The sequence below is a fragment of the Mycetomoellerius zeteki genome, unplaced genomic scaffold (assembly GCF_001594055.1).
Source record: "Mycetomoellerius zeteki isolate Tzet28-1 unplaced genomic scaffold, Tzet1.0 scaffold523, whole genome shotgun sequence".
Taxonomy (NCBI): Eukaryota; Metazoa; Arthropoda; class Insecta; order Hymenoptera; family Formicidae; genus Mycetomoellerius; species Mycetomoellerius zeteki.
The window spans coordinates 15,094-37,268 of NW_017257527.1; the positions used below are offsets into that span (position 1 = coordinate 15,094).

General features: G+C 33.8%; 1 protein-coding gene across 2 annotated transcripts; it reads left to right on the forward strand.

Moving 5' to 3' along the window:
- The first annotated feature begins 3,511 nt into the window (after positions 1-3,511).
- On the forward strand, positions 3,512-20,632 carry Ttd14 (TRPL translocation defect 14). 2 transcript variants are annotated; one of them, XM_018455991.1, is made up of 11 exons: positions 3,512-3,788; positions 3,825-3,925; positions 10,411-10,478; positions 11,186-11,223; positions 12,024-12,061; positions 17,774-17,902; positions 17,986-18,058; positions 18,269-18,669; positions 18,905-19,112; positions 19,508-19,689; positions 19,981-20,632. In XM_018455991.1, the coding sequence occupies exons 2-11, from the start codon at positions 3,886-3,888 to the stop codon at positions 20,295-20,297; spliced, it is 1,494 nt and encodes a 497-aa protein (XP_018311493.1). In that variant the 5' UTR covers positions 3,512-3,788; positions 3,825-3,885; the 3' UTR covers positions 20,298-20,632. The 2 variants fall into 2 exon arrangements, with proteins under 2 accessions (XP_018311493.1, XP_018311492.1); XM_018455990.1 differs by lacking the exon at positions 3,825-3,925 and having other exon boundaries at positions 3,708-3,780.
- Positions 20,633-22,175: the final 1,543 nt, after the last annotated feature.

The following is a 22,175-nucleotide window of genomic DNA, read 5'->3' on the forward strand; positions in this document are numbered from 1 at the left end:
TTTAATTTTAAATTACTAAATATGTATGGTATTTTCCTAATATTAACAGCAATTGACGCATCTCTGTCTAAAACATTGTACAAATATAATAAGAATAGTTAAAAAGAATAATATATAAAAAGTTATATAAATTTAAGGATGTGATTCGTTATTCACATATTTAATGTTATATACAGTATATTCATTCTGCCTTTATTCTAATGATATATAGTATTATATGTACTTACATCTGTTTCTTTAAGGATGTTAGAATTAGAAGTCACATCGACGATTTACTACGCGGCGATGAAATTTTTCTGAATATTTAAATATGACAAGTGCAAATAATATTGAGGAATGTATGGGTCTGTTCTTTTTAATTGAACTTCTTGCATGAAAAAAAAAGAAATAGTGCAACGAGTTGAGTTAAAAAAAAAATAGACCTATAGAGTTACTAATTGTGTGTTTTGTCTCAAAAAGGTTGTTAAACGTATATTTGTCCGCAGTGCCTATTAATTACAGCGACGCTCGCTAAACTGCTCGTTCGATAAATCAAAAATCTCAAGGCTGTCCCTTGATCTCGTGGTATAAATAATTTTTATTATTCTTTTCCTTCTTCGTGCGTATATTTTACGTTAAAAAGAAACATTTCGAGCAAAATTCTAACACAAATATTTTATACTTCATGCTATATCTATTTGTAACGATTTACTTCTTATTCGTCTTATTTTTTCCTATGAATATCCAGGATATCAGTTTTATATTTTTAACTCATTTTTTTTTTAAATAGGCATCTATGCATTTTTTCTTTGTATCACTTTTTCTTTTTAAGTCTTTTTTAATATATATATATGATTGAATGTAGGTATGTGTTGTCTATTAAGATGCCTTCAATGTAATTTCAGATTGCTCGAATGTAGGATTAAATTTTATGGTTCTCTAATCATTCTGAGCAGTGTACCACGCATCGTAATTACACAATAAATCTGATCTTCTGCACTGTTTACTTAAGACATTAGCTGTACATTAACTAATATCTGTTAATAGAAAAAAAAGATTGTAAATACAAAAATGGAAAAGAGAGGAATACACGAAAGAATCGATTTTACTTATTTAAACCCATATTATAGTGAAAATTGTAAAAAAAAGTATCGTCAAGAGATTTGAAGAAATCGCGTAAATGACAACGATCAAATTAGAGACGAAAAAAAGATATTTGAGACTCTTCAGTGTCTGTATTTATTCTTTAAGTTTTCAAATTACTGGCATTTGATCAGAATAAAAGCCTTTTTTTTTTTTAAACAAAATCGATGTAACTTTATTTTCGTCGATTGTATTCTATTATTATCCCGTTATTTAAGAGAGTAAAGTAAAAAATATATTTGTAGAGTATGTATTAAAAATATTTAAAAATTATACATATATAAGAATTACAATATAGTAATTCAAACGTAATATTTTTTTAACAAATCGAAGGTTGAAAAAATACGTAAAAGAGATTTTACGTGGCTTTACTTCGCTCTCTTGTGTTGCTCGGAAGGAGGATAAAATAAGGAAAACTTAGCAGAGTGTGCTATCTATACCAAGGACATTATTTTTATTGTGGTTGTGCCAACGAGGGCGATAAAGAGGTGTTGGTTGTTTTTTTCCATCATCGAGATATTTTCCAAAGTAATTTAAACATCCACGGTGTGGGGATGTGGTGAAATATATGTATATATAAAGGTAACATCCATCACGGGCAAATCTTCTACAATCTCGCGAGAGAAAATCGTGCAAAGAGGTATTTCTGTTCTCTAGACGTAGAATCGAAAACAATTTCGATAAGTACAATCCCCGTAAATCACAAAAAAGCGCAAACGTAACCGATACCAAACCGAGCAGCATCTTAATTTAATTTATCGATTTTTACAATCAGAATATATTCTAATATATATACATAATACATATATAGATACAGATTTCGAATAAATATTGTCAATTTGAAACGTTAAATAATTTATTTGTCATCTATTGTAATACAAAAATATTTTATGGAAAAAATTCTTATATACTTCAACGTTAATTAATATTGAATTCCATTTGGCTGGTTTAGTATTTATATTTATACATATCGCGTGAATTCCGTTATGTTTAGTATTTTCAAGAATCATCTTTAAAAAAATACCATCTTCAAAAATATTCCCGAAGTCGAACGTGTGTCTATCATAGACATTCGCATATATCGTGACTATTAAAAGAAATATTTTTTAAATTTTAACAATTAATAATTTTTATTAATTATTATCCGATATTTTTGTTATTTCTTTTTCAACTATTTCAATCTATTCCAATCTTTCAACGCGATTTTTGTTACACGTTTATCAAACACTTAAATTTTACTACATTCGATGTATGGCATTGTTTAATAAAAAAATACATTTTGCAAGAATAAAAATGTAAGTTAATACATATTTCTTGTGTTAAAGTAAGAAGAGATTCTTTTTGTTAAATATCTAAATATTTAATAAACAATAAATGGCAGTACATCGTTAAGTATTTCGCTGTCGGTAAAACATGACATCCACATATGACACCAATCTTCACAAGTTTACTGGAACACAGAATCTGGAAATTTTGTGTTCAATTACAACCTCATACAAGCTATCGGAAATAAATTGGAATATAAGACGAAATTCGCCGGATACATTCTAAAATATGTTGACAAACTGAAGAAAGTATAAAAAAATGAATTCCACGAGCGTACTTATGTAATTTGTAGTCATGTTAAAAAAGAAATAACTTAAATTTATATATATATCATTAATTTTATATCATTAATTTTATATACTGAGGATGGCCTAATCTAAGGCCGAAACGTTTATTAATTGTAATTCTGTATGTATTTATTTTAAGACAAGCTTCGCTGAAAAACAAGGAGCGTTCGTGGTATATGCCCTTAATTTCCCCGTTTTTAAATATTTAATAATTTTGTAAAAGTAGCAAACAAGGAGCCAAGTATTAAGGCCAAAGATTTATCGATGGCTGTGTTCCAAAATTTATTACCGGTGTTAAAAATCTGTAGTTTACATGTACTATAGATTTTGAGTACTGGCAGTAAATTTTGGAGCACAGCCATCATTTCAAAACGTGAACGGGGCAACGAGCGCGGAAAGCATAGAAGGACAAGCTTGAATTTGGCGCAGAAGTCGGTCGTCGTTTCCGTTTCCGATGGTGCTCGTCGGCGCTGGTCGGCGCCTTCCGGCTCCGGTGGAGCGCGCGTGACTTCGCGCGATTCGCAACCGGAGTAATCGGAATGACCAGCTGCGCGGAGTGACTCACTTCAGAGTTCAGAGTCTTCAGATGCTTCCAAGCTGTGGAACGGGACGGACGTGCGTGCGTGCGTGCGTGCGTTGTTGCGCCGAGTCCAGCCGAGTCGTGGTCGCGCGAGACTCGCGGTGCGGTAACGTGTTTTTTCCCTTCTTCTTCTACGTGAAAAGGGCCAGGTACTCGCGGTGAGAGGAGACTCGCGAATCGGTTGATCGCTGAACAAGGGCTCGCGCCGAGAGCACTCTCGTCAATCCCCCGTCGCGGTCGTTCCCATCTTTTCCATGCGTCGTCCGAGCACGCGGTCGAGCACGCGCCGATCCGAGATGCGCTACCAGGTATTTATGTAGTACCGACCACCGCCGCCTTCGAGCGTCGTACACCCGCCACCCTGATCGGCGTCCCGTCACGTCGGAGCGGAGGAAACAACCACCCCCAGCCTTCCGTTTGCCGAGGAAGGCAACGTCGTTGTCGTCGAGCAGCGAGGGTGAGAAGGTGCGAGAGAGAGAGAGAGAGAGAGAGAGAGAGAGAGAGGAGAGAAGGAGCAGTGAAGAAGGAGCGATTCCGATCGGAAACGGAAGTGGAACCGCTGCGACGGCGATGGATCAGAAACGCGTGTACAAGTTAGTGCTAACCGGAGGTACGTAACAGGGGTACAATCGCGTTTATCCCTCCTCCCGCTCTCCTCCCGCGCGTGCAAACTCCGAGCTGGAGTAGATTAAGCGCGAATTGATTCCCCGTTCTGGACTTTTCGCCAATGAATCTCGCTGATCGCGAAACCGGAGCTAGAACGAGTCGCCAAGAGTAAGCATGTGATGCAAAGTGTCTCCCATTGAGATTTGTTTTCTTGGAATTTGCATATTTTGTGTGCTCTGTAGCATAGAGTCTGTTTTTTATTCCTACACTGGAACCTTTTTTTTCTCACTGCAGTCAAATATCGAAAATCTATTTCACTTTAAGTTCTAAAAGTTTAGATATTAAAAAAAAAAACCTAATACGTTGTACATATAGAGAGCTTTTTTCAAGCAATTTTAGAAATATTTTGCGATAAAATATACTATTGAGAGTTACGGAAAACTTGACAACGATACCACGTACTTATCCCCAAGATCTCTCTCTACTTTACCTTAGTTTATTTTAAACCTGCTCAGGTACATAAACTAATGCTTGTTTCTATCGATATAGTTTAACTTTAATTTTGGTTTTATTTTCTATCTTTTTCTAGTTCTATAAGAATTAGAAAAAAATAGACGAATTGTTAATCGAGATTAATTTAAATTGATAGAAAGGAACATAATGCCGATTCTTATTCGTTTCACATTTCGATTGATTCGTTGATTTGCACACGAAAACTTCCGGCTTTATTATTTCGTAACGCATATTCATCTATCTTACAATTATCGGAATCTAGCATTTCTAGTCGTAGATACACGGAAAGAAGCGTTTTAATTATCGTCATAATTAAAAATCGTTCTTCCGGGTGAAATCTCGAAGTTTACAAAGTCAGAAGAAACTGATATTAATCGAGTTGCGATAAAATAGAATAGAATAAAAAATCCGGAAAGAGATACGACCAAAAAAAAGAATGAGAAATGAGAATTACATGGCGAAGCACGTGTTTCACTTAAAGAACATTCCCATAGAGTTTTCTCTCTACTGCTTGGCTCTTCAGGTATAGTCATCGCTTTCAGACGTGAAGCACTGGCATGTGTTTCTATTATTTTTTTCTCTTTTATAAATCTCTTGCTCCGAGGATCACTGCGGCGATTGCTCGCCTCGTAATTTCGTGGCTTGCAACGCAAGAATAGAACACGCTGACGGACATGAGAATAGAACACGCGCGTGAGAAGTTTCTTTCACGCGAGCGGAATTTTCGCGGAGAGAAAATTCCGTTTTTCCCGGCCGGCCGCGGCGTGACGGGCGCAGCGCACGTGGTGCGGACCGCTCGTATTTCTCTTGATCTTGAATCAAGAAATGACAGCGGTCCGAAGTCCACGATCGAGAAAAGGAAAAGGAAGCATGCTAATTGCTAGCACGAAAGCGTGCTAGCAATGAATTTTTGCCCACGTGTGAGTCAACACTTCGTTTGTCAATAAAATTGAGATGTAATTCAATGTAATTTTCGATATAATTGAATTTCAGTAGAATCAAGTTCTGGCACTTTTCCAGGCAGTTTTAGCAGTTCCCTGCAGACAAGTTTTAAAAAAGATTCTGACTATGAGGTGCAAAGAAGCAGAGAAATCTGAAAATATATTGATTGTGAGAGAAGAATGTTGGTATTTGTGGCTGTAATGATAAAATAATTAGGAGCTCCATTTTTATAATTATTATCGCTGTAATATTTTATAATTAGTACTGCTATAATAATAATAATTATTATTATAAAAGTGCTATACAGTTATTAGTGCTATAATGTTGATAATAATAATATTTATAGTTAATAATTAAATAGTTGATAATATTTATAGTTTTACTGAGACAACAGACACACAAATGTATGTATGTATTAAATAACGTAAAAAACATAAAGTAACACAGTAAAATATTACATTCTTGTTGTTTGCCAATTTTAAACAAAGATGAAATGTGTTACGCTGTGTCTCTTGCTTAGAAAGCACCATACCAAATATATATAGTAGTTGGCACCGAAAATGATTATAAATTATAGTTAAATTTTTATAATTGCAACCAAAAAATTTTTTCTCTCAGTGTATGGAATGCTTTTACTCTTATCGTTACGAAATTTTAGTTTAAGGTCGAAGTTTCTGTATCTTTCGATAGAATAAGATATCACTCAAAATTCTTGAGAGAAAAAGTCTTCATTGAGAAAAAAAGAAACTTCGAATTAAGGCCTCGGCACAAAGATAGTCGTAACTGAGTCGTAGGTCAACGCACAATGTTTTGTCAATCTACAACGACTTACGTTCCATGAATCAGTTACGGTCGCTTTGTGCTTAGGCCCTTAGGAAGAATTTTTGTACAACGAAAACAAAGGAAGTATCTCAACCTTTTCGCATACCTGTCTCTTGAGAGATCTCTTTTTGAAACATGTCGAAGCTTTTCGGAAAAAGCATAAAAATAAAATACATATATATCGTGAAAGGATTATAGGAACGGTGACCATACGCCCTTTAAAAGGACGTATAAAAGACAGTCCTTTATTTCAGGTAGTTGTCCTAGTGTTCCCAACTCATTGTTAGTAGAATTTCTATCAGTTTGAAGTTTTCTTTTTACTGGGAGACAAAAAATTTTCTACAAAAAATTTAGGAAAGTTTTCAGGTAACTTTTGGAGAGGAAAATACAAAGAAAGCTTAAATTACAGCTAAAATATTAAGAAAATTGTAATATAAGGGATAACTTTTAAAAATCTGGCAACACTGAGTTGTCCTTCAGATTTATTTATTTTTTCGAAATTCAATTTATCCTTTATTTTTATAAAATCACAGGAAATTACTTTCTAATTAGCATTCCTAATGTCCTCGCACTGATGAGCGAATATTTACGGAAACAACTGACAAATTTAATTTTATGCAAGGGCAATATAAAATATTAACCCAAGCAGAACAACAAAATCACAGTAACGTCAAAATAAATCGTGATTGATTGAAAAGTGACTTTTAATAACTAAATTTGCAACTATTTTGATGTTATTTTGATGTTATAATGATTTGTTTTACTTATTTCAAATAGAAATACGCAAGAAAATTTCAGAAATTAATGCGCAGACTTCTGACAGTCACAAACTATATAATTTGGTAATATTTAGGAATAAAGTCCTAAAATTTTTAAGTTTGTATGTCTTTTATTTTTTTCTGAGAAATTATTACGTAAAATTGGTATCTCTGGTGAAAATTTTTCTTGTGATAATTTTTATACAAATTGGAACATTTTTCAGAAATACACAGAAATATTCGGTAGATTTAATCTTCTTTCAGAATTTTTCGTACAAGTGAATTCTGAAATATTCTGAGATTTCTCATCCTAATTAATAATGTTTAAAAAATAGTTTTAAATTTTTTAGATTTTATAACATTTCATCAGAAATTATACTTAGCCAAAGATTCCGAATATGCAATAAAAAATAGGGGTTCCCATTTAAGATTTCAAACTTGCCCCCCTCACCGCCCAGGGGGCGGGGTGGGGGGATCAGTGTATGTCACCCTCGGAATGATGAAATATTGATTCTTAACATTTTTTCTTAGTATGCTTATTTTTCGAGATATTTGAAAGTCTCAGATTAAAAAAATCACCCTGTATATGGAAAATTCTGAGAAAAGATGTAGATTTTCTGAGAAGTGTTCCAATTCGTATAAAAAATATGAGAAAGTTATAAAATTATATAAAAATTCTGAAAAATTATATGAAAAATCATGAGAGAAATTTTCACCAGGGATCGTAAATTCCATCCATTAGATCGAAAATTTTGTAAATGAGATACCGACTCAGTCCATCTCTTACTGCAGCATTCGTGCTGCTGTAACACCGCGCCGAACTGTCTCTTGCTGTTCCCCTTGCAACGTTTTGCAACGTTCGTTATCGTAGCCACACGCGGATGTCGATCGATTCCACGCGCCACGCAGGGACACGCGGTCACAACTGTACCGGGTGACCTGGGAGAAGGAAGCTTTCTCGCCGAGAACGAAGCTCCGTCTGCATAAATTTTCGTTTAATCCATTGTACGGACACAAAACTTTATCCCTTATTATTCTTTTCATTTACTTTTTTTTATGTTATTCGCATTATTTAGTCATAGTCCGTATTGTTCATTGTGCTGCATTACGATTATTAAAGTCTAACTTTACTCTTATTGCGTTACAAAAGTAAATTACAATTTCAATTTAAAGTCGAAAATCCTATACCTTTCGACAGAATAAAATATCGCTCGGAGTTCTTGAAAGAAAACACTTTGCTTGAAAGAAAGGAACTCCGGATTAAGGCAGAAAGAGTTTCGTACATACGGAAATACAAAGGAGGCACATCACGTCGACTTAGGTTGTCAGTATTACTCATTGTTTACTGGCCAATGTTAAATGTGAAACAGATCTGCATCGCGTAGTACTGATTGTGAGACCAACCGCACGCTTTTCAGACATCTCTCAGACATCTGCGTTATATGAGTCATGCGGTTATTTTTCCTCGGTGTCGATAAGCGATATTTCTTATGTCTATCATATATCAACAGATAAAGACGGGAAGTTACTCAAATTCGCAGATAACGCAAACGAAATAATAGAGAAATAGCCTTGTTGATAATTCGTTTTATCGTTGACGACGCGTTATCTTTTTGTTGGATAACGAGTATTTATATCACTGACAAATTCAAAACGTAGAATAATTTAACAAAATTTAAATAATGAAACTTTTACGAAATCTAGAACTTGAGTTGTTTGGTACGAATAAGTATAATAGAGAAATCTTGAAAGGAACTTTTCTATATGCTCCTTTTCATTTCACCAGAAATTCAAGGTTTATATGATTACAATGGGTGGCAACGATGTATCCGAACAATGGAAGATAAGATATGAAAAGTATAAGAAAGGTCAAACATGAGTAAATAATTACATCTCAAATTAGAAACTAGTTTATTTAAGTATCAACAACAAAGAAAATAAAAACTGTTTTTCAAATCATTAGGCAACATACGGAAGTTTGCGATTTCACTTAGTTATTTTCAGCCTAATCTAATTAAAAAACTATAACAGAAAGAAATTAAGAAGATAAGAAATTCTTAATTTCTTTGTATTATAATTTTTTAATTTAGCTGAAGGTGACTAACAATAATTGAAAAACTAGTTTTTATTTTTTTTATTATGGATGCTTAAATAAACTAGTTTTCTAATTTGCAATCTAATTATATGCTCGTGTTTGACCTTTCTTGTACTTTTTTTCATTGCTTTGCAATTCTCTCTCTCTCTCTCTCTCTCTCTCTCTCTCTCTCTCTCTCTCTCTCTCTCTGAGCTAGACGAAATAAGATATTCTTTATTTTCTCGAAGATACTGATCTTGATTTAAACACTCATACAATTTGAATGAGATTTCCTACGAAACTCAACGAGTTTTGTAGTGAAAGCAGAAGAAAAATTATAGTAAAAAGAAATCTTATAAGAGGGGAATAACTTTTTTCAAAAGTAATAAAATAATAAAAGTAATACAGTGATAATAAAGTAATAAAATAATTTGGTTGCATTTTTTATATCAAAGAATTCTGTTCTGTTTAATTTTGGGGTAAGGGTAAACATTAAATTAGACTGTCATTAAATTAGGGTAAACATTAAATTAGGGTGTCAGGATATGATACATTTTAAATAATGGAACATTTTTTTTTTACTTACGGAGCAATAGATAAAAATACTTGTTAATTTGAATTGATTCTACTCACTTTTTTTTGCTAACTTATAAAATATGGATATGACATTATATTATAGATTGGATGTCAAGATATGACCAGATCGACTTAAGAAGTCAATTGTATATTTTAAAATGAGACGAAAATTACAAAAGTGAGCAATTTCACTTTTGTAATTTTTAAAGCATTCACCAATTAAATTATGAATATTCTAATGTATTTGCTCACTTTTATAATTTTCACCTCATTTCGAGACACACAATCGATCCCCAGGAGAAGTCTTGTGTAAAAGTTCTGGAATTTTTTTGATGAGACGTGATTTATTTTGGGATCAGATCGTGGTGAGCTCAAATTCACCATCCCGATGTATAACGTGCATGATGCATACGTGCATGATGCATAACGTCGCGACAACTTAAGCTGCGGTCCACTTGAGGCTACAAACGCTTCGAAGCATTCTTTGATTAGTCAATTCGTAAAATTCTTTGTTCTGATTGGTCGCTCAAACGCTTTGAAGCGTTTGTATAGCGTCAAGTGGACCGCAGCCTTAATAGCCGTGCTGGCGCGTGCCAATTAAATTCAATTTGACTTTTATTGGCGTCTGCCTTTTCATACGCTCATCATTTATTTTACGTAACGAAAAAGAGACGGAGAAGGAGACGGTAATATCATAAAGTAAAGCGTATAACGATCCGAATATATCGATCTCAATTCTCAGTCTCACGTAAATTTTTTCAAGAATTTCAGGGCAATCTGTCTGACACGTGTTTGCTATTGCAGGACCATGTGGTGGCAAAACAACCGGGCAGACCAGGCTGTGCACCTTCTTCGAGAATATGGGGTGGAAGGTACGTAGAACCCTTTAGTTTTAAAAACAAAAAGTTTCCGCGAAAAAGAAAGAAAGAAAGAAAGGAGAAAAAAAACAGAGATCTCCATTGCGAATTTTCCCCCAATTGATTTTTCGCTTTTTTTCTCCGAGCGATTGTCGCTCCATTCCACATTAGATTCAATTCAACAGATGCCGTACACCAGGGTTGTTCGTTATTGATGGAATAGCCGAGAAGGGGATAATTATCATTCTGTATAGAGTCTAGCGTGTACTTGCAGAAATCGTTCGATTGTCGCGTGCAGTACAATAATATTCGAGTCAAGGATAACATATTACGGCATAATCGAGCCTCTTTTTTTTCCATAGCTCGTCCCTCTCTGGAGCGAGATTTTACCTTGCTTTAAGTCGCACAGCGAGCCGTAACTGCGTGTAGAGGTCGATTTTTAAATATCAACTCGTCGAGCTTTGCGGAATGGATACTTTTAATCGATTTAATGTCGAGTCTTTCTTAAAGAAAAAGAAAGAAAAAGGAATGTTATAACAATAATGATCCTTAAATTGTTCTAAAAAGTTTTAAACAAATTAAAGTTATAAATCAATTTCTCGCAAACTGAACTCCGAGTAAGAAAAGAAATTTTGAAAAGAGAGACGAAAACGCGATCTAGTTTTGGGGTCTCTTACCCTTCGTTTTGGATTCGATAGAGCGGTGGTTGTCTTCTTTTTCAGGTGTTCCGTGTCCCCGAGACAGCGACCGTGCTGCTCAGGTATGCAATTATACGATCACAAGTTTACAAAAAGAAAAATTTAAAAAGCGAGAGACAGAGAGAAAGAAAGAAATTGGAACGAGAGTCACCCTTGGACGATTACGGTTTTCTTTCGAATTAACCCTGGAATGCCCTTACAATGAAGTGTTTCAAGGACTGAAAGATGGAGAGATAATCTGGGAAGATTAAAATTGGACATTGCAGAAAAGTAATCTGAAGTTAATTTGAAAATTTGTCAAAATTACAGGGAGTATACTATGAACGAAGATATACGGAATGAAGTCTCTCACAAATCCCTGTGTACTTGTTTTTTTTTTGACGCATTGCAGGGTTAAAAGGACTTTTTGAAAATTGAAATAAAGCCGTTCGCCCTCTCGCTCTCGTTCAGTCAAGTACCTATCGTGAAGAAAAATTCGTGAAACAAGCTCTGAAGAGTAAATTTTAAATGAGCAAAATAATTTGCATCTGCGTCTCGCGCGAAAAGCTATATATAAAAACTTTCAAGATTACTCGACGGTTTCTAGAAAACTTACTATAATATTTGCACGTTGATTCTATTTCGCGAGAAATAGCACTGTGGTGTAGAGAGACGTTTAGAGGCGATTTCAGATAGTATCCATGTAATGACGAACTCCTTCAATTGCCGCTGTATTTGCAGCTGCGAGATATATATTTAAGACTGTTCTAACGTCACAATTGCGTTGCAAACGTTTGATTAAACTCAATTAATAAACGTTCGCGTTGCAGCGTGTATCTAGGTAATTGTCTCATATCTGCTGTCTGCTTTCTTTCCATTTCAGTGGCGGCATCAAGTTTTCAGACCTAAACGCAGAGGAGGGTAAGTTTGCTGACAGATTATATCACTTTTACGTCTCCCCCCCCCCCCAACCTCTTTAAACTCGCGTCTTTTGACTTTTGACAGCGCATATTCGTTTACGTATATTCTTTTAATAATTAAAACGTAAATTAAAACGTATCTTCAATAACATATAGATATGCTGAAATTAGCGTAAGAATGATTTTCAATCCATGACGCAAATTCAGGCTAAAGCTATAGTAATTGATATCATTAATTAAAGGAGAATCAAACTGACTGACTTTACATTCTTTCGTTTATCTGGCAGAGTTGGAAATTGGATTAATGTATTAACTGTCGATCCACTTTTTCCTTTTTTTTCACGATTTTTCGAAATAAATACGAAAGAAGAATAAAATGCGAGGTATTATTATTATTGTTAATTTTTACCAGCTCGTGTGTGCAAAGAAAAAATTAAAGGTTGATAAAACAAAGAAACGAACAAAAAGGTTACAAGATTATATATATATATATATATATATACAGGGTGTCCGGAAAATCGAGGTCAATACTTCGCAAAGTGATTCGGAGTCCAAAATGAAGGAAAAAAAGCTATATATACATAGGTTTGGAAATAACTCGTTTCCGAGTTATAATTTTTATATTAAAAAAAATTGTAATTTATTTCATAGTGTTTTAACATAAATAACTATATTTCAGACTATTTTGGCATTAACCAGAATGCACTCGATTTTCTGGACATCCTATATATATATATATATATATATATAATATCAAATATTCATGACTTATGTAGATGAAAACATTTCAACTCACAGAGTCTTCTTCAGTTCATAAATGGTTGTGATATAATATTAAAATTATATAGTAAAATGATATATAAACTAGAATATCTTTGTTTTATATCTTAATTCATATCTTTTTACTATGTGTAATTTTATTATTTCAATTTCTCAAAAACGTATTTACCTACACATTTTGAACATCATTTGACATTAAATTAGTTATATATATTATCTTATTGTATTTTAATCTTTTTCTCGTTTCTTGGCCTTATCAACCTTCAATTTTTTATTATTTTTTGTTATCCTTGGAAAATTGCGACTTGGAAATATTACCCCGGTAACACAATGGATTGCGTCAACCGTCGCAATCGCGATGTGAGGACAAACACGGACGGAAAAATCCCAAGCTTTACAGACAGAGGAGGACAGAGGAAAAGAGAGAGAGAGAGAGAGAGAGAGAGAGAAAAAAGGATTTCGCATCTTGATACGGTGATGACGAAAAAAAAAAGATAAAGGAAACCAGTTGGACCTGTTATATCGCGTACGAAACGTCGGATGCCGAAAGATTTACCGTGGACCTCTCCCGCGCGGAGTAATCATCTCTTGTTGTGCCCGGAACGGTTGTAAACGTTGCGTTTGATGAGCACGATGGATCGCCGTGAGCTTGTTTCGCATTTCGTTCACAACAGCAGCCCGATTGTGTAACGTCAAAATTCTTGGCTTACGCTAAACTTGGCCTTCCGTTCTGTGATATACATTGTTAAATTCATATAATGTCAAATTATATCAATTAAGAGTTATTTATTTTAATTATTTCTATAAGTCGCCATTACTTCTATTTAATATGTCGTTAATTTAATTAAAATAATGGAGTTCAACAATTTAACTCAAGAAAATATATTTTAAATTTGACTCAAATTTAGTTTATTATTTAAGTACTGTATAAGTACATACGTCAATGTGTGTGTGTTATTTACTTTGAAATTAATCACAGAAATGGATTGATTTACATACATGCAGGGAGATTATTATTGATCCCTTGATATATATCTAATAGTGTATTGTGATGGACTTTGTTCGCACTGACCGATCGTCACGCGAAATTTCATTACTTATTGCTTCGTCCGTTTTACGTTTCGCCTTGTCAATTGGTCCACCTTTCAGTCTCCCGTTCTATTTTTAATCTCTCTTGCACCATTATTTCTCCCGCAAATAACTTCGCGCGGAACGTATTGTGTGCGGTTGGCCGAGCCAGAGAGCTGTCTGTCGGTGCACACTTCTTTTTTATTTTATGTATTCATAAAACGTCCCACCTTCGCCGGGACTGAAAGGTTTACGTTATGTCGAGATAAGATAATAAATGTTGCTACGTCGGTGGTCGTCTGTTCGAAATTGTGTTTGTTCGCCCTTACGTAAGACGATCGTGCGACTTTAATCAGCTCGCCCTTGAACGGAAACGAACGAACATGAATGTCGGGCTTCCTCCGCTTACGTTTTATGCATACATTTTAACTTGTCACATATATCAAATTTACCTTGGTTTGCATCTTTTCCATTATACAATTTTTATAAGGGCTATAAAACGTTCTTACTAAGTAAACGTTCAATCACACGACAATAATTTAGCTGGAGATAATTTACACAAGACAATCTAAGTAGAAAGTTGACGTTGTTTGTCGTCACTTTGACAACATTAGACACTTTGACAACGCTATTTCTACGAAAAATTAACAAATAACAAATGATAAATAACGTCAATTTGCTACTTGGGAATTAATCATATACAGTGAGTGCAAAAAGTATTCGTTCACACAGAGAAAATATTTTTTTTAATTTTATTTTTAAAAAGTAAATATTATCCAGCGAGAAATGAGTCCTCGAATTGATGTCGATATCGATACGATGGTTTCAACACCAATTTGACGTCGATTCGACGTTTAATTGATGATCATTTCTTGCTGGGTAATTAACAATTTATTCATAAAGAATAAAATAGACTGTATGTTTATAAAATTATATGTACCAAAAAGATGTGTATTAATTATAGAAAATATATTATTTGAAAAATAAGCCAAAATTAAAAATTGTATTGTTTGGGTGTTCAAAAAGTATTCGTACAATCGAGAAATTTAGTTTCTAAAATCAGGAATACATGCGAAGCTCATTTGTTTATGTGAGGACGGAATGAATTTATTGTATAAAATTGCTAATTATTAATGTTTATTTTCTACAAATAAGACTTTTTATATAAAATTTCCTTGTACGAATACTTTTTGTACTCACTGTATGTTAAAATGACGCGATTCCTAAGAGAAACAAGTCATGATAATGTCAAAATGACGTTAAAATGAATTATAAATGACTGAAAAAAGCTGATTTTGATGTCATTCTGATAATTTGTCCTGCTTAAATTCTTTTATCAAAAATATATGAGACAGTTCTTGCAAAATATTTGATTTCTCGAATTGAAAGTAAATTTGCAGAAACATAAAAAAGAAGTTAGACAATAATAAACGATTTATTAAAAAAGTTAGAAATTCATGACTTTAGTCTACATTGAAAAAAATATCTGGTTGAAAAATTCTGATTATATCAGAATTTTAGTTATCTTAATTAGAATTCTAGTAGATTTAATAGAAAATTCTGATTCTCTCTCTCTCTCTCTTATCCATTTTTCAATTAATCCAACCAGACATTTTTTCAACATTGTTTGCTTGCATTCGTATTTTAAGTTTCACCACGATGGATTAGCACTTTTTGAAGCTGTCAAAGCTTCAATTTTTCAACTCTTTTGATTCCTCGCAGACCATAGTTAATTGAAAGAACTGACGTACCTATGCGTTTACGATGTTTGCGACAAATCGAAAGACTAAAAACGTTGAATTATTACCGTCTTTACTTCTCGTCATTTGTCATTGTGCTATTCTTTTGCGAAAGAACATTCGTCAGTCAGAAAAGAAAAAGATAAAAAAAAACGATGAGGTTGGCGAAACTCGAGTGCAGTAATACGATCCGCGTGTTTTCTTTCTTCTCATTGTCGACGATATTAGACTCTTGACATTAATCTATACTTATTGTACAAAGGAGAAAAAATTTCATTTAATTTCGTTAAAAAGAAAGATTGCACAAAAATCGAGAACAATCGAAGAATTTCAAATTTCAATGGCGCAAAAGTTTAATTCGTAACTTCATCTAGCGAGACTCCTTTTATCAGTTCCTTTTAATGAGTCTTATTTCTTTCGCGATTCGATCGTCGAATGCAAAAGCGAGAAGCGTGATATTTTTTTCAACTCGAGTTTCCAAGTCTTAATGACGACGCGAGGCCAAGATCAAGGTTGGTTCTAGCGGAGAGTCCGTATTCCTTGCACGCGAGATCCTCTCGTCTAGATCATAGGAGCGAAGGCAAAATGAGATGGCCGGAGATCTTGGAGATCGATTCTGGCGTGGGTGAGTCCGAATTATCGCGCTAAAGTATATGGCCTGAAACACGATGTAACACAGCGTAAGAACAAGCGTAAGGAAGTCAATTGGTTTGAAAATATTTGCGCTCTCTTTTTTTTATCAATTTTTATTTTCCATCAATTTTTCACCGCGGCACGGGCGTGTCGCTTTAAAGAATATTTGTTAAAATTGATTGTCTTTAGCGCCTGTATATAAAACAGAATTTATTGCAGTAATATATCATTTTTTATTCTTCTTAAAGAAAAAAATATTTTAATTAGCGTTTCACTAAAGATGATTTAATGCGAGACCGAAGCGTTTGAAGTTGTTCAATATTTAATTAATTTTTATTTATGTGCGAGAAATATGATTATTTATTAGCGCTAAATTCTTGCTTTGTTTATCTATTAGTATTGAAATTTATTCTTAAAAAATTAACGATTTAATTCTCTTCGAAGAATTATAGAATGAAGAGTAACACGAGCTTAATGATATTGACATGATGAAATGAAAAGCGAAAGAGATTTTCAAGTGTGAAATAACCTCCGATTGTTAAAGTAAAATTAAATAATTTTTAATCTATATGCTCAGAATTTTATAAAATTAATTTTTCTGTTAATGCCTTTTCAATTTGCTAATTAACAAGTCAATTATAATATCGACACATTTTTTCATGCTGCCCAGTAGACATATCTTGTTTTATCCCGTAGCCGCATCTTCCTGATTATCGACCGCTTCTCACTAGTCCCGTTGTGCGTGTCGGTAATATTACCTATATACATATTTTATCAATTAAGAGAACTAAACCTATTTTCGGTCACTAAATTTTAGTACTTAAATATTTCAGAATTTATATACATATCCAATTCTGCAAATCACCGAAATCTTTTATATTTCCTATTTCTTCCATTTTTATTTTTACACTTCATTGTGTCTCAGCCTTGGAACGCAAGGCAGTTTAGAACTCGCCGACGAGAGACGAATCCTCGCGCACTTCTCTATTTTAAAATAAATCAAATTTCTTCACCGGTCAATTATGGAATAAAATTATCCAAGATAAGACTGTCTTTTTCAAAGTTGGCAAAATAACAGACAGAATCAAGGATCTATTAAATATGTAAATATAAAAAATATCGATTCAAAAAAGTCGCAAATTTCGTTTTCATATTTTAACGAACGAGGATCGTCCGCCTGTCTCGCTAGAATCTCGCTTCAAAAATGCGTTATCCAAAAGTTAATAAGCTCTCTGACTAGAGAATTATCTTTTAGACAACTCGATTAATATACTCACTATAATTCCAAAAATATATATCGTCCCTAAAGAAATTTATTGAGCTAAGCATTTCTAAGGCTTTCTTCCTTAGAGTTTCAGGCCTCCTTTATCGAGGTAAATGACGCGATTATTCAGGCTAGCGCTTCAAGTATTGCTGAAGTCCATCGTCCTTCCCATATAACGATTCGAGGGAAAACATTCATTGTATACTACATTTTCCTACGTATGTTGCAGCATTCAAATTTCAGGAAAATCTTTTGCGCACGATGATACAAATCGAGAACACTTTCTTTCAATTGGGTGAGAGTTGTTCGAGGAATTGTCTGATCATCTGTGATCGCGGTGCAATGGATGCCTCCGCTTGTTAGTACAAATCTTTGAAAACAATTGATTTAATTAGATAACATTTTCTCAGTAATGAAAGATTAATGAGAGAAATTTTGCAGTCATTTCGAAAGATAAGTGGGAGCTTATGGTGGCATCAAACGGATGGAACAACGTCGAATTAAGGGACAACAGGTATTAAAATTAAGGATACAAGAAAGTTTGTAAATTCATCGCTCGTCTTTGTCTTTGGGACCGATATGAAAATTAATAAATTAATCTTCTCATGCTTTTTAATAATATTGTAGGTTCTATTTGTATATTTGTATTATATTTTACTGCTGACATTAATTCGTTTAATATTTTCACCATAAAGCAATTCGTTTTTTCTCCCGTGTTGATCAGATACAATCAGATCATCCACATGGTTTCGGCTGCGAACGGCGCCGAAGAGTTCTACTCCACAGAGGAACACGCGTGTCGCTCCGAAGGTGTCGAACTCGCTCGCGAGCTTGACTACAAGGCTGCGGCTGCCTGGGTCGGTCATCCGTACTTTGATGTCATCGATAACTCGCAGGATTTCGAGTCTAAAATCTGCCGGATGATCGAATGTGTATGTCAGAAACTGGGCATCGACACGGGCGACCGATTGCGCGCCAGCAGTCGCAAGGTCAAGTTCCTCGTGACAGCGCCGCTGCCGGTGGATAGCGAGTTCCCGCCTTTCCAGGACTTCGACGTCGTGCATAATTACCTCCAGAGCAATAATCCCAAGATGCAGGCCCGTCTACGGAAGCGCGGTCAAAAAGGTAAATTATTACCATGCGACCGACGAAAAACTCTTGTTTCCTTTCGTGATCCAATTGTCCATAAAGCACATTATCACTTGAAAGAGAGAAGTTTATTATTATTATCATGGGAAAATTTGATAATTCTTTGTAAGTATCTTTGAATTAATATCGCTCATTATCACACGCTACTCTTCCACATTGAGTGAAGATTCGAGTAATGATATTAATTTAAATTTTCTATTCTTTATATAAGGTCACTGGTCATATATTCACACAATTCGTCGACCAAAAATATGCGGCCAAGTAATCGAGGTGAAGACCCAGCTGACGCATCGAGACTACCTGAATATGTTGGCCCAGCGCGACGACTCGCATTTCACTATCTTCAAACGTCGCCGTTGCTTTCTAATCAACAATCAGTATTTTCAATTAGACATATACAAAGAACCGGCGCATCCCAGGTAATACAACAGTTTTCTCAAAATTGAATGAATTAAAACGGTGAACTCTTATCCATTTTCGATGGAAAAGTCGATTCTATATTTATCGAAAAATCAATAAAAAATGAACTTACAAATAGTAAATCCAAAACATCTTACATGATTGATCTATCTCTTCATACTTGTCGCAATAGCGTGTGCATGCGAAATATATCTCGAGAAATATTTCGATTATAATTAATTTTAAGATTCAAATTATTAAATGTTAAAATATTTAGTTTTTAAAAGGCACATCTTTTTCGCTTCTGCTAAAACTGTTGCTTTATTCTTACATATACATGTACATACTTCTTCATTGGAAGAGAAGAAAAACATCGTATCGCTCTAAATAAGGTAACTTTGTACATACTTTACAGATGTCAAGGCTTGATGTTACTCGAAACGTACACGGCGTTGACGGCTGACGAGTTGAAAAACATTCTGCCTCAATTCCTCATAATCGAAAAGGAAGTGACCGGTAATCCAGACTACAGCATGTTCAACCTCAGCTTACTCGAGGAATGGAACAGTACCAATAAATACTGCCCCAACTTGCATGGTATTGTATTGACGTACTTAAATTCTGTAACTAGAAAATCTATTTATTTTACATAAGTACATTCATTTTTATATCTTCCCGCATCTATTATGACCTGATTATGAAAAAAGTTTACTTCTTATATATAGTATATAAACGTAGAAAAACGTGGCTCGATGATTTAAACTTTTATGGCCATTCGAGCTTCACGCATTTCAACCGCAAATTAAGTAGCAACTACCTGAGATTACTAATGATAGAAACCGTTGTATCTGAATGTAAACGAATAGTGCTTGACATTGCATTTTACAGGCACTATGCAATTGGCAGACAATCAAGGTATCCCAATTTCGAAGAGTCTAACGACCACAATACAAAGCAACGGAATCGATTGCAAAGCCGGTAGCACATTGAGTCCGAACTGTCAACAGATGATCGTTAACAAGAGCGTCAATGGCGCCCGAAATGGTTTAACCAACGGTAAGGCGACGTTTGCCGAGCGATGTAACATAAACGGCGATGGCCAAGAACCAGAAATTCGCAATGGCGATTCAACCATGAGGCCCGAGAGTTTGCGAGAGTTAAAAGTCGATAAACCGCAGAAGAATGGATTTGATAATAGATTCTAATGGAAGGATATACAGAAAATTAAAGAAACAATAAAATCTCTTAATAAGCAATTCGCAAACAATTCTGAACTGTAACAGGGACTTAAGTTCAGTATCGATGCGAATCTTATCTGAATTAATACTGAGTAAACAACTGCTAGTGCGATAGACTTCTAAAATTTCACACAGATAATATCTATTTTTTAATCAAACTTGCGTGTCGTACTTAAGGAATTTTCGTGGAAGATCTTACGGCCAAGTTTCGTCAACGTCGATTAAAGTTGGATCCGAATTAGGATCCAACGTAAATCTTCCAAGAATATGACGAAATTTGCACGAAATTTCAGAAAATCTTAAAATATTTAACAGATTTTTAAATAATAAATTTTTCATTCTCTCTAACATTTTCTTACAATTTTAAAAAATCTCTAAAATTTCAGATAAAAAAATAATATTTGTAGAAAATGTCGATTGCAAGATTAAAATTGTCACTTTCGTCCTTCGTGTGATATTTGATAAGTTTCATCACACTTCTTACATCATTTCTTTTTGAATTTATACAGGGAAGAGGAGATAAAAAAATGAGCTAAAGAAGAATAAAGATGAACTGGACAAAAGTTAAAGTTACGCGACATTGATGAAACGAGGTCCTAGCAAGTTTTCAATACAGCTCCACTGAATGAGCGATGTGCATTGATGCACCAAGTATTTGTACTTCACTTTACTTTATTCTAGTTTATTCTTCATATGCTTCAAGTATTGTCCAACAACTTTTGAAAGCTCGGAAGAACAATTGTGATAGAGAAATGTGCGTATCGTATTACAAGAAATCAGCGTTTTGAGAACTTAAGCGTTTTGTGAAGCTTAAGAAAGAAAAATATCGCGAGCATTTGAAAAAACAATGTTATCGGGCCACATATCCTAAGAAATTATTAGAAAATTCTCTTGGAGCTTGGAGCTATCGCAAAATTTCTGAGATACAAGGAATTCAAATATGTTAAATATGTTAAATATTTCTGTAACGTACTTAAAAAAAGAAAGTCACAAAAGATGTTAAAAATTTATGTTTCAACAATGTAGTATTTTGCGATACAGTAGTTGATACAGTAATGCAATATCGAAATTTAAAAGCAAAGTTTTAAAGTGAGCTATCAGATCTTTAGCACTTGTATAAATTTCTATGTATATACATGCCGTCAGAAATGCCTAGTCATTTGTATTTGCAGGAGTATCGAGACATATTCAAGACGCGCTTTTCTTTGAAAATATTCGTACATTATGACTAATGGTTATTTGAAAAATAATAACGTAAACTTAAAATTGAACTAAATTCAAACTAAACTTAAACTAAACTTAATAATTTATAAGCAGGGTTGGGTAAGATAACTTTTCTTAAAACTAAGTTAAAGTTAATAACCTTGAAAATATTTAACTTACTTAAGATACAAGTTAATCCATAATGAAATTAATTGAATTAGAAGTTGAATTAATCAAAAAAAAAGTAATTTAAAAATTAAATTTATTTTACATAATTTTTCGTATTTTTCCTTTCTCACAGCATATATAATGTGGCGCAATTATTTAAATTTAGTTCAATTTTAAGTTTACGTTACCGTTTTTTGAATAACCATTAGTCATAATGCACGAATATTTAAAAAGGAACGTTAAAATATTTAAAAACGTGCCTCTTAAACATGCCTCGATATTCTCGCAAATTCAAATGGCTAGACATTTCTGACGACGTATGTATGTACTAGAAAAGAAATTAATATCAAAGATATTTCGCAAAATTCTTGAAGCACATATTCACCTGCGGCAACTTTAGTACAAAATTCCTCGGAATATAATATTTTTATCTTCTAATTAGATCAGAAATTGTGAATTTCTAAAATCTTTAGA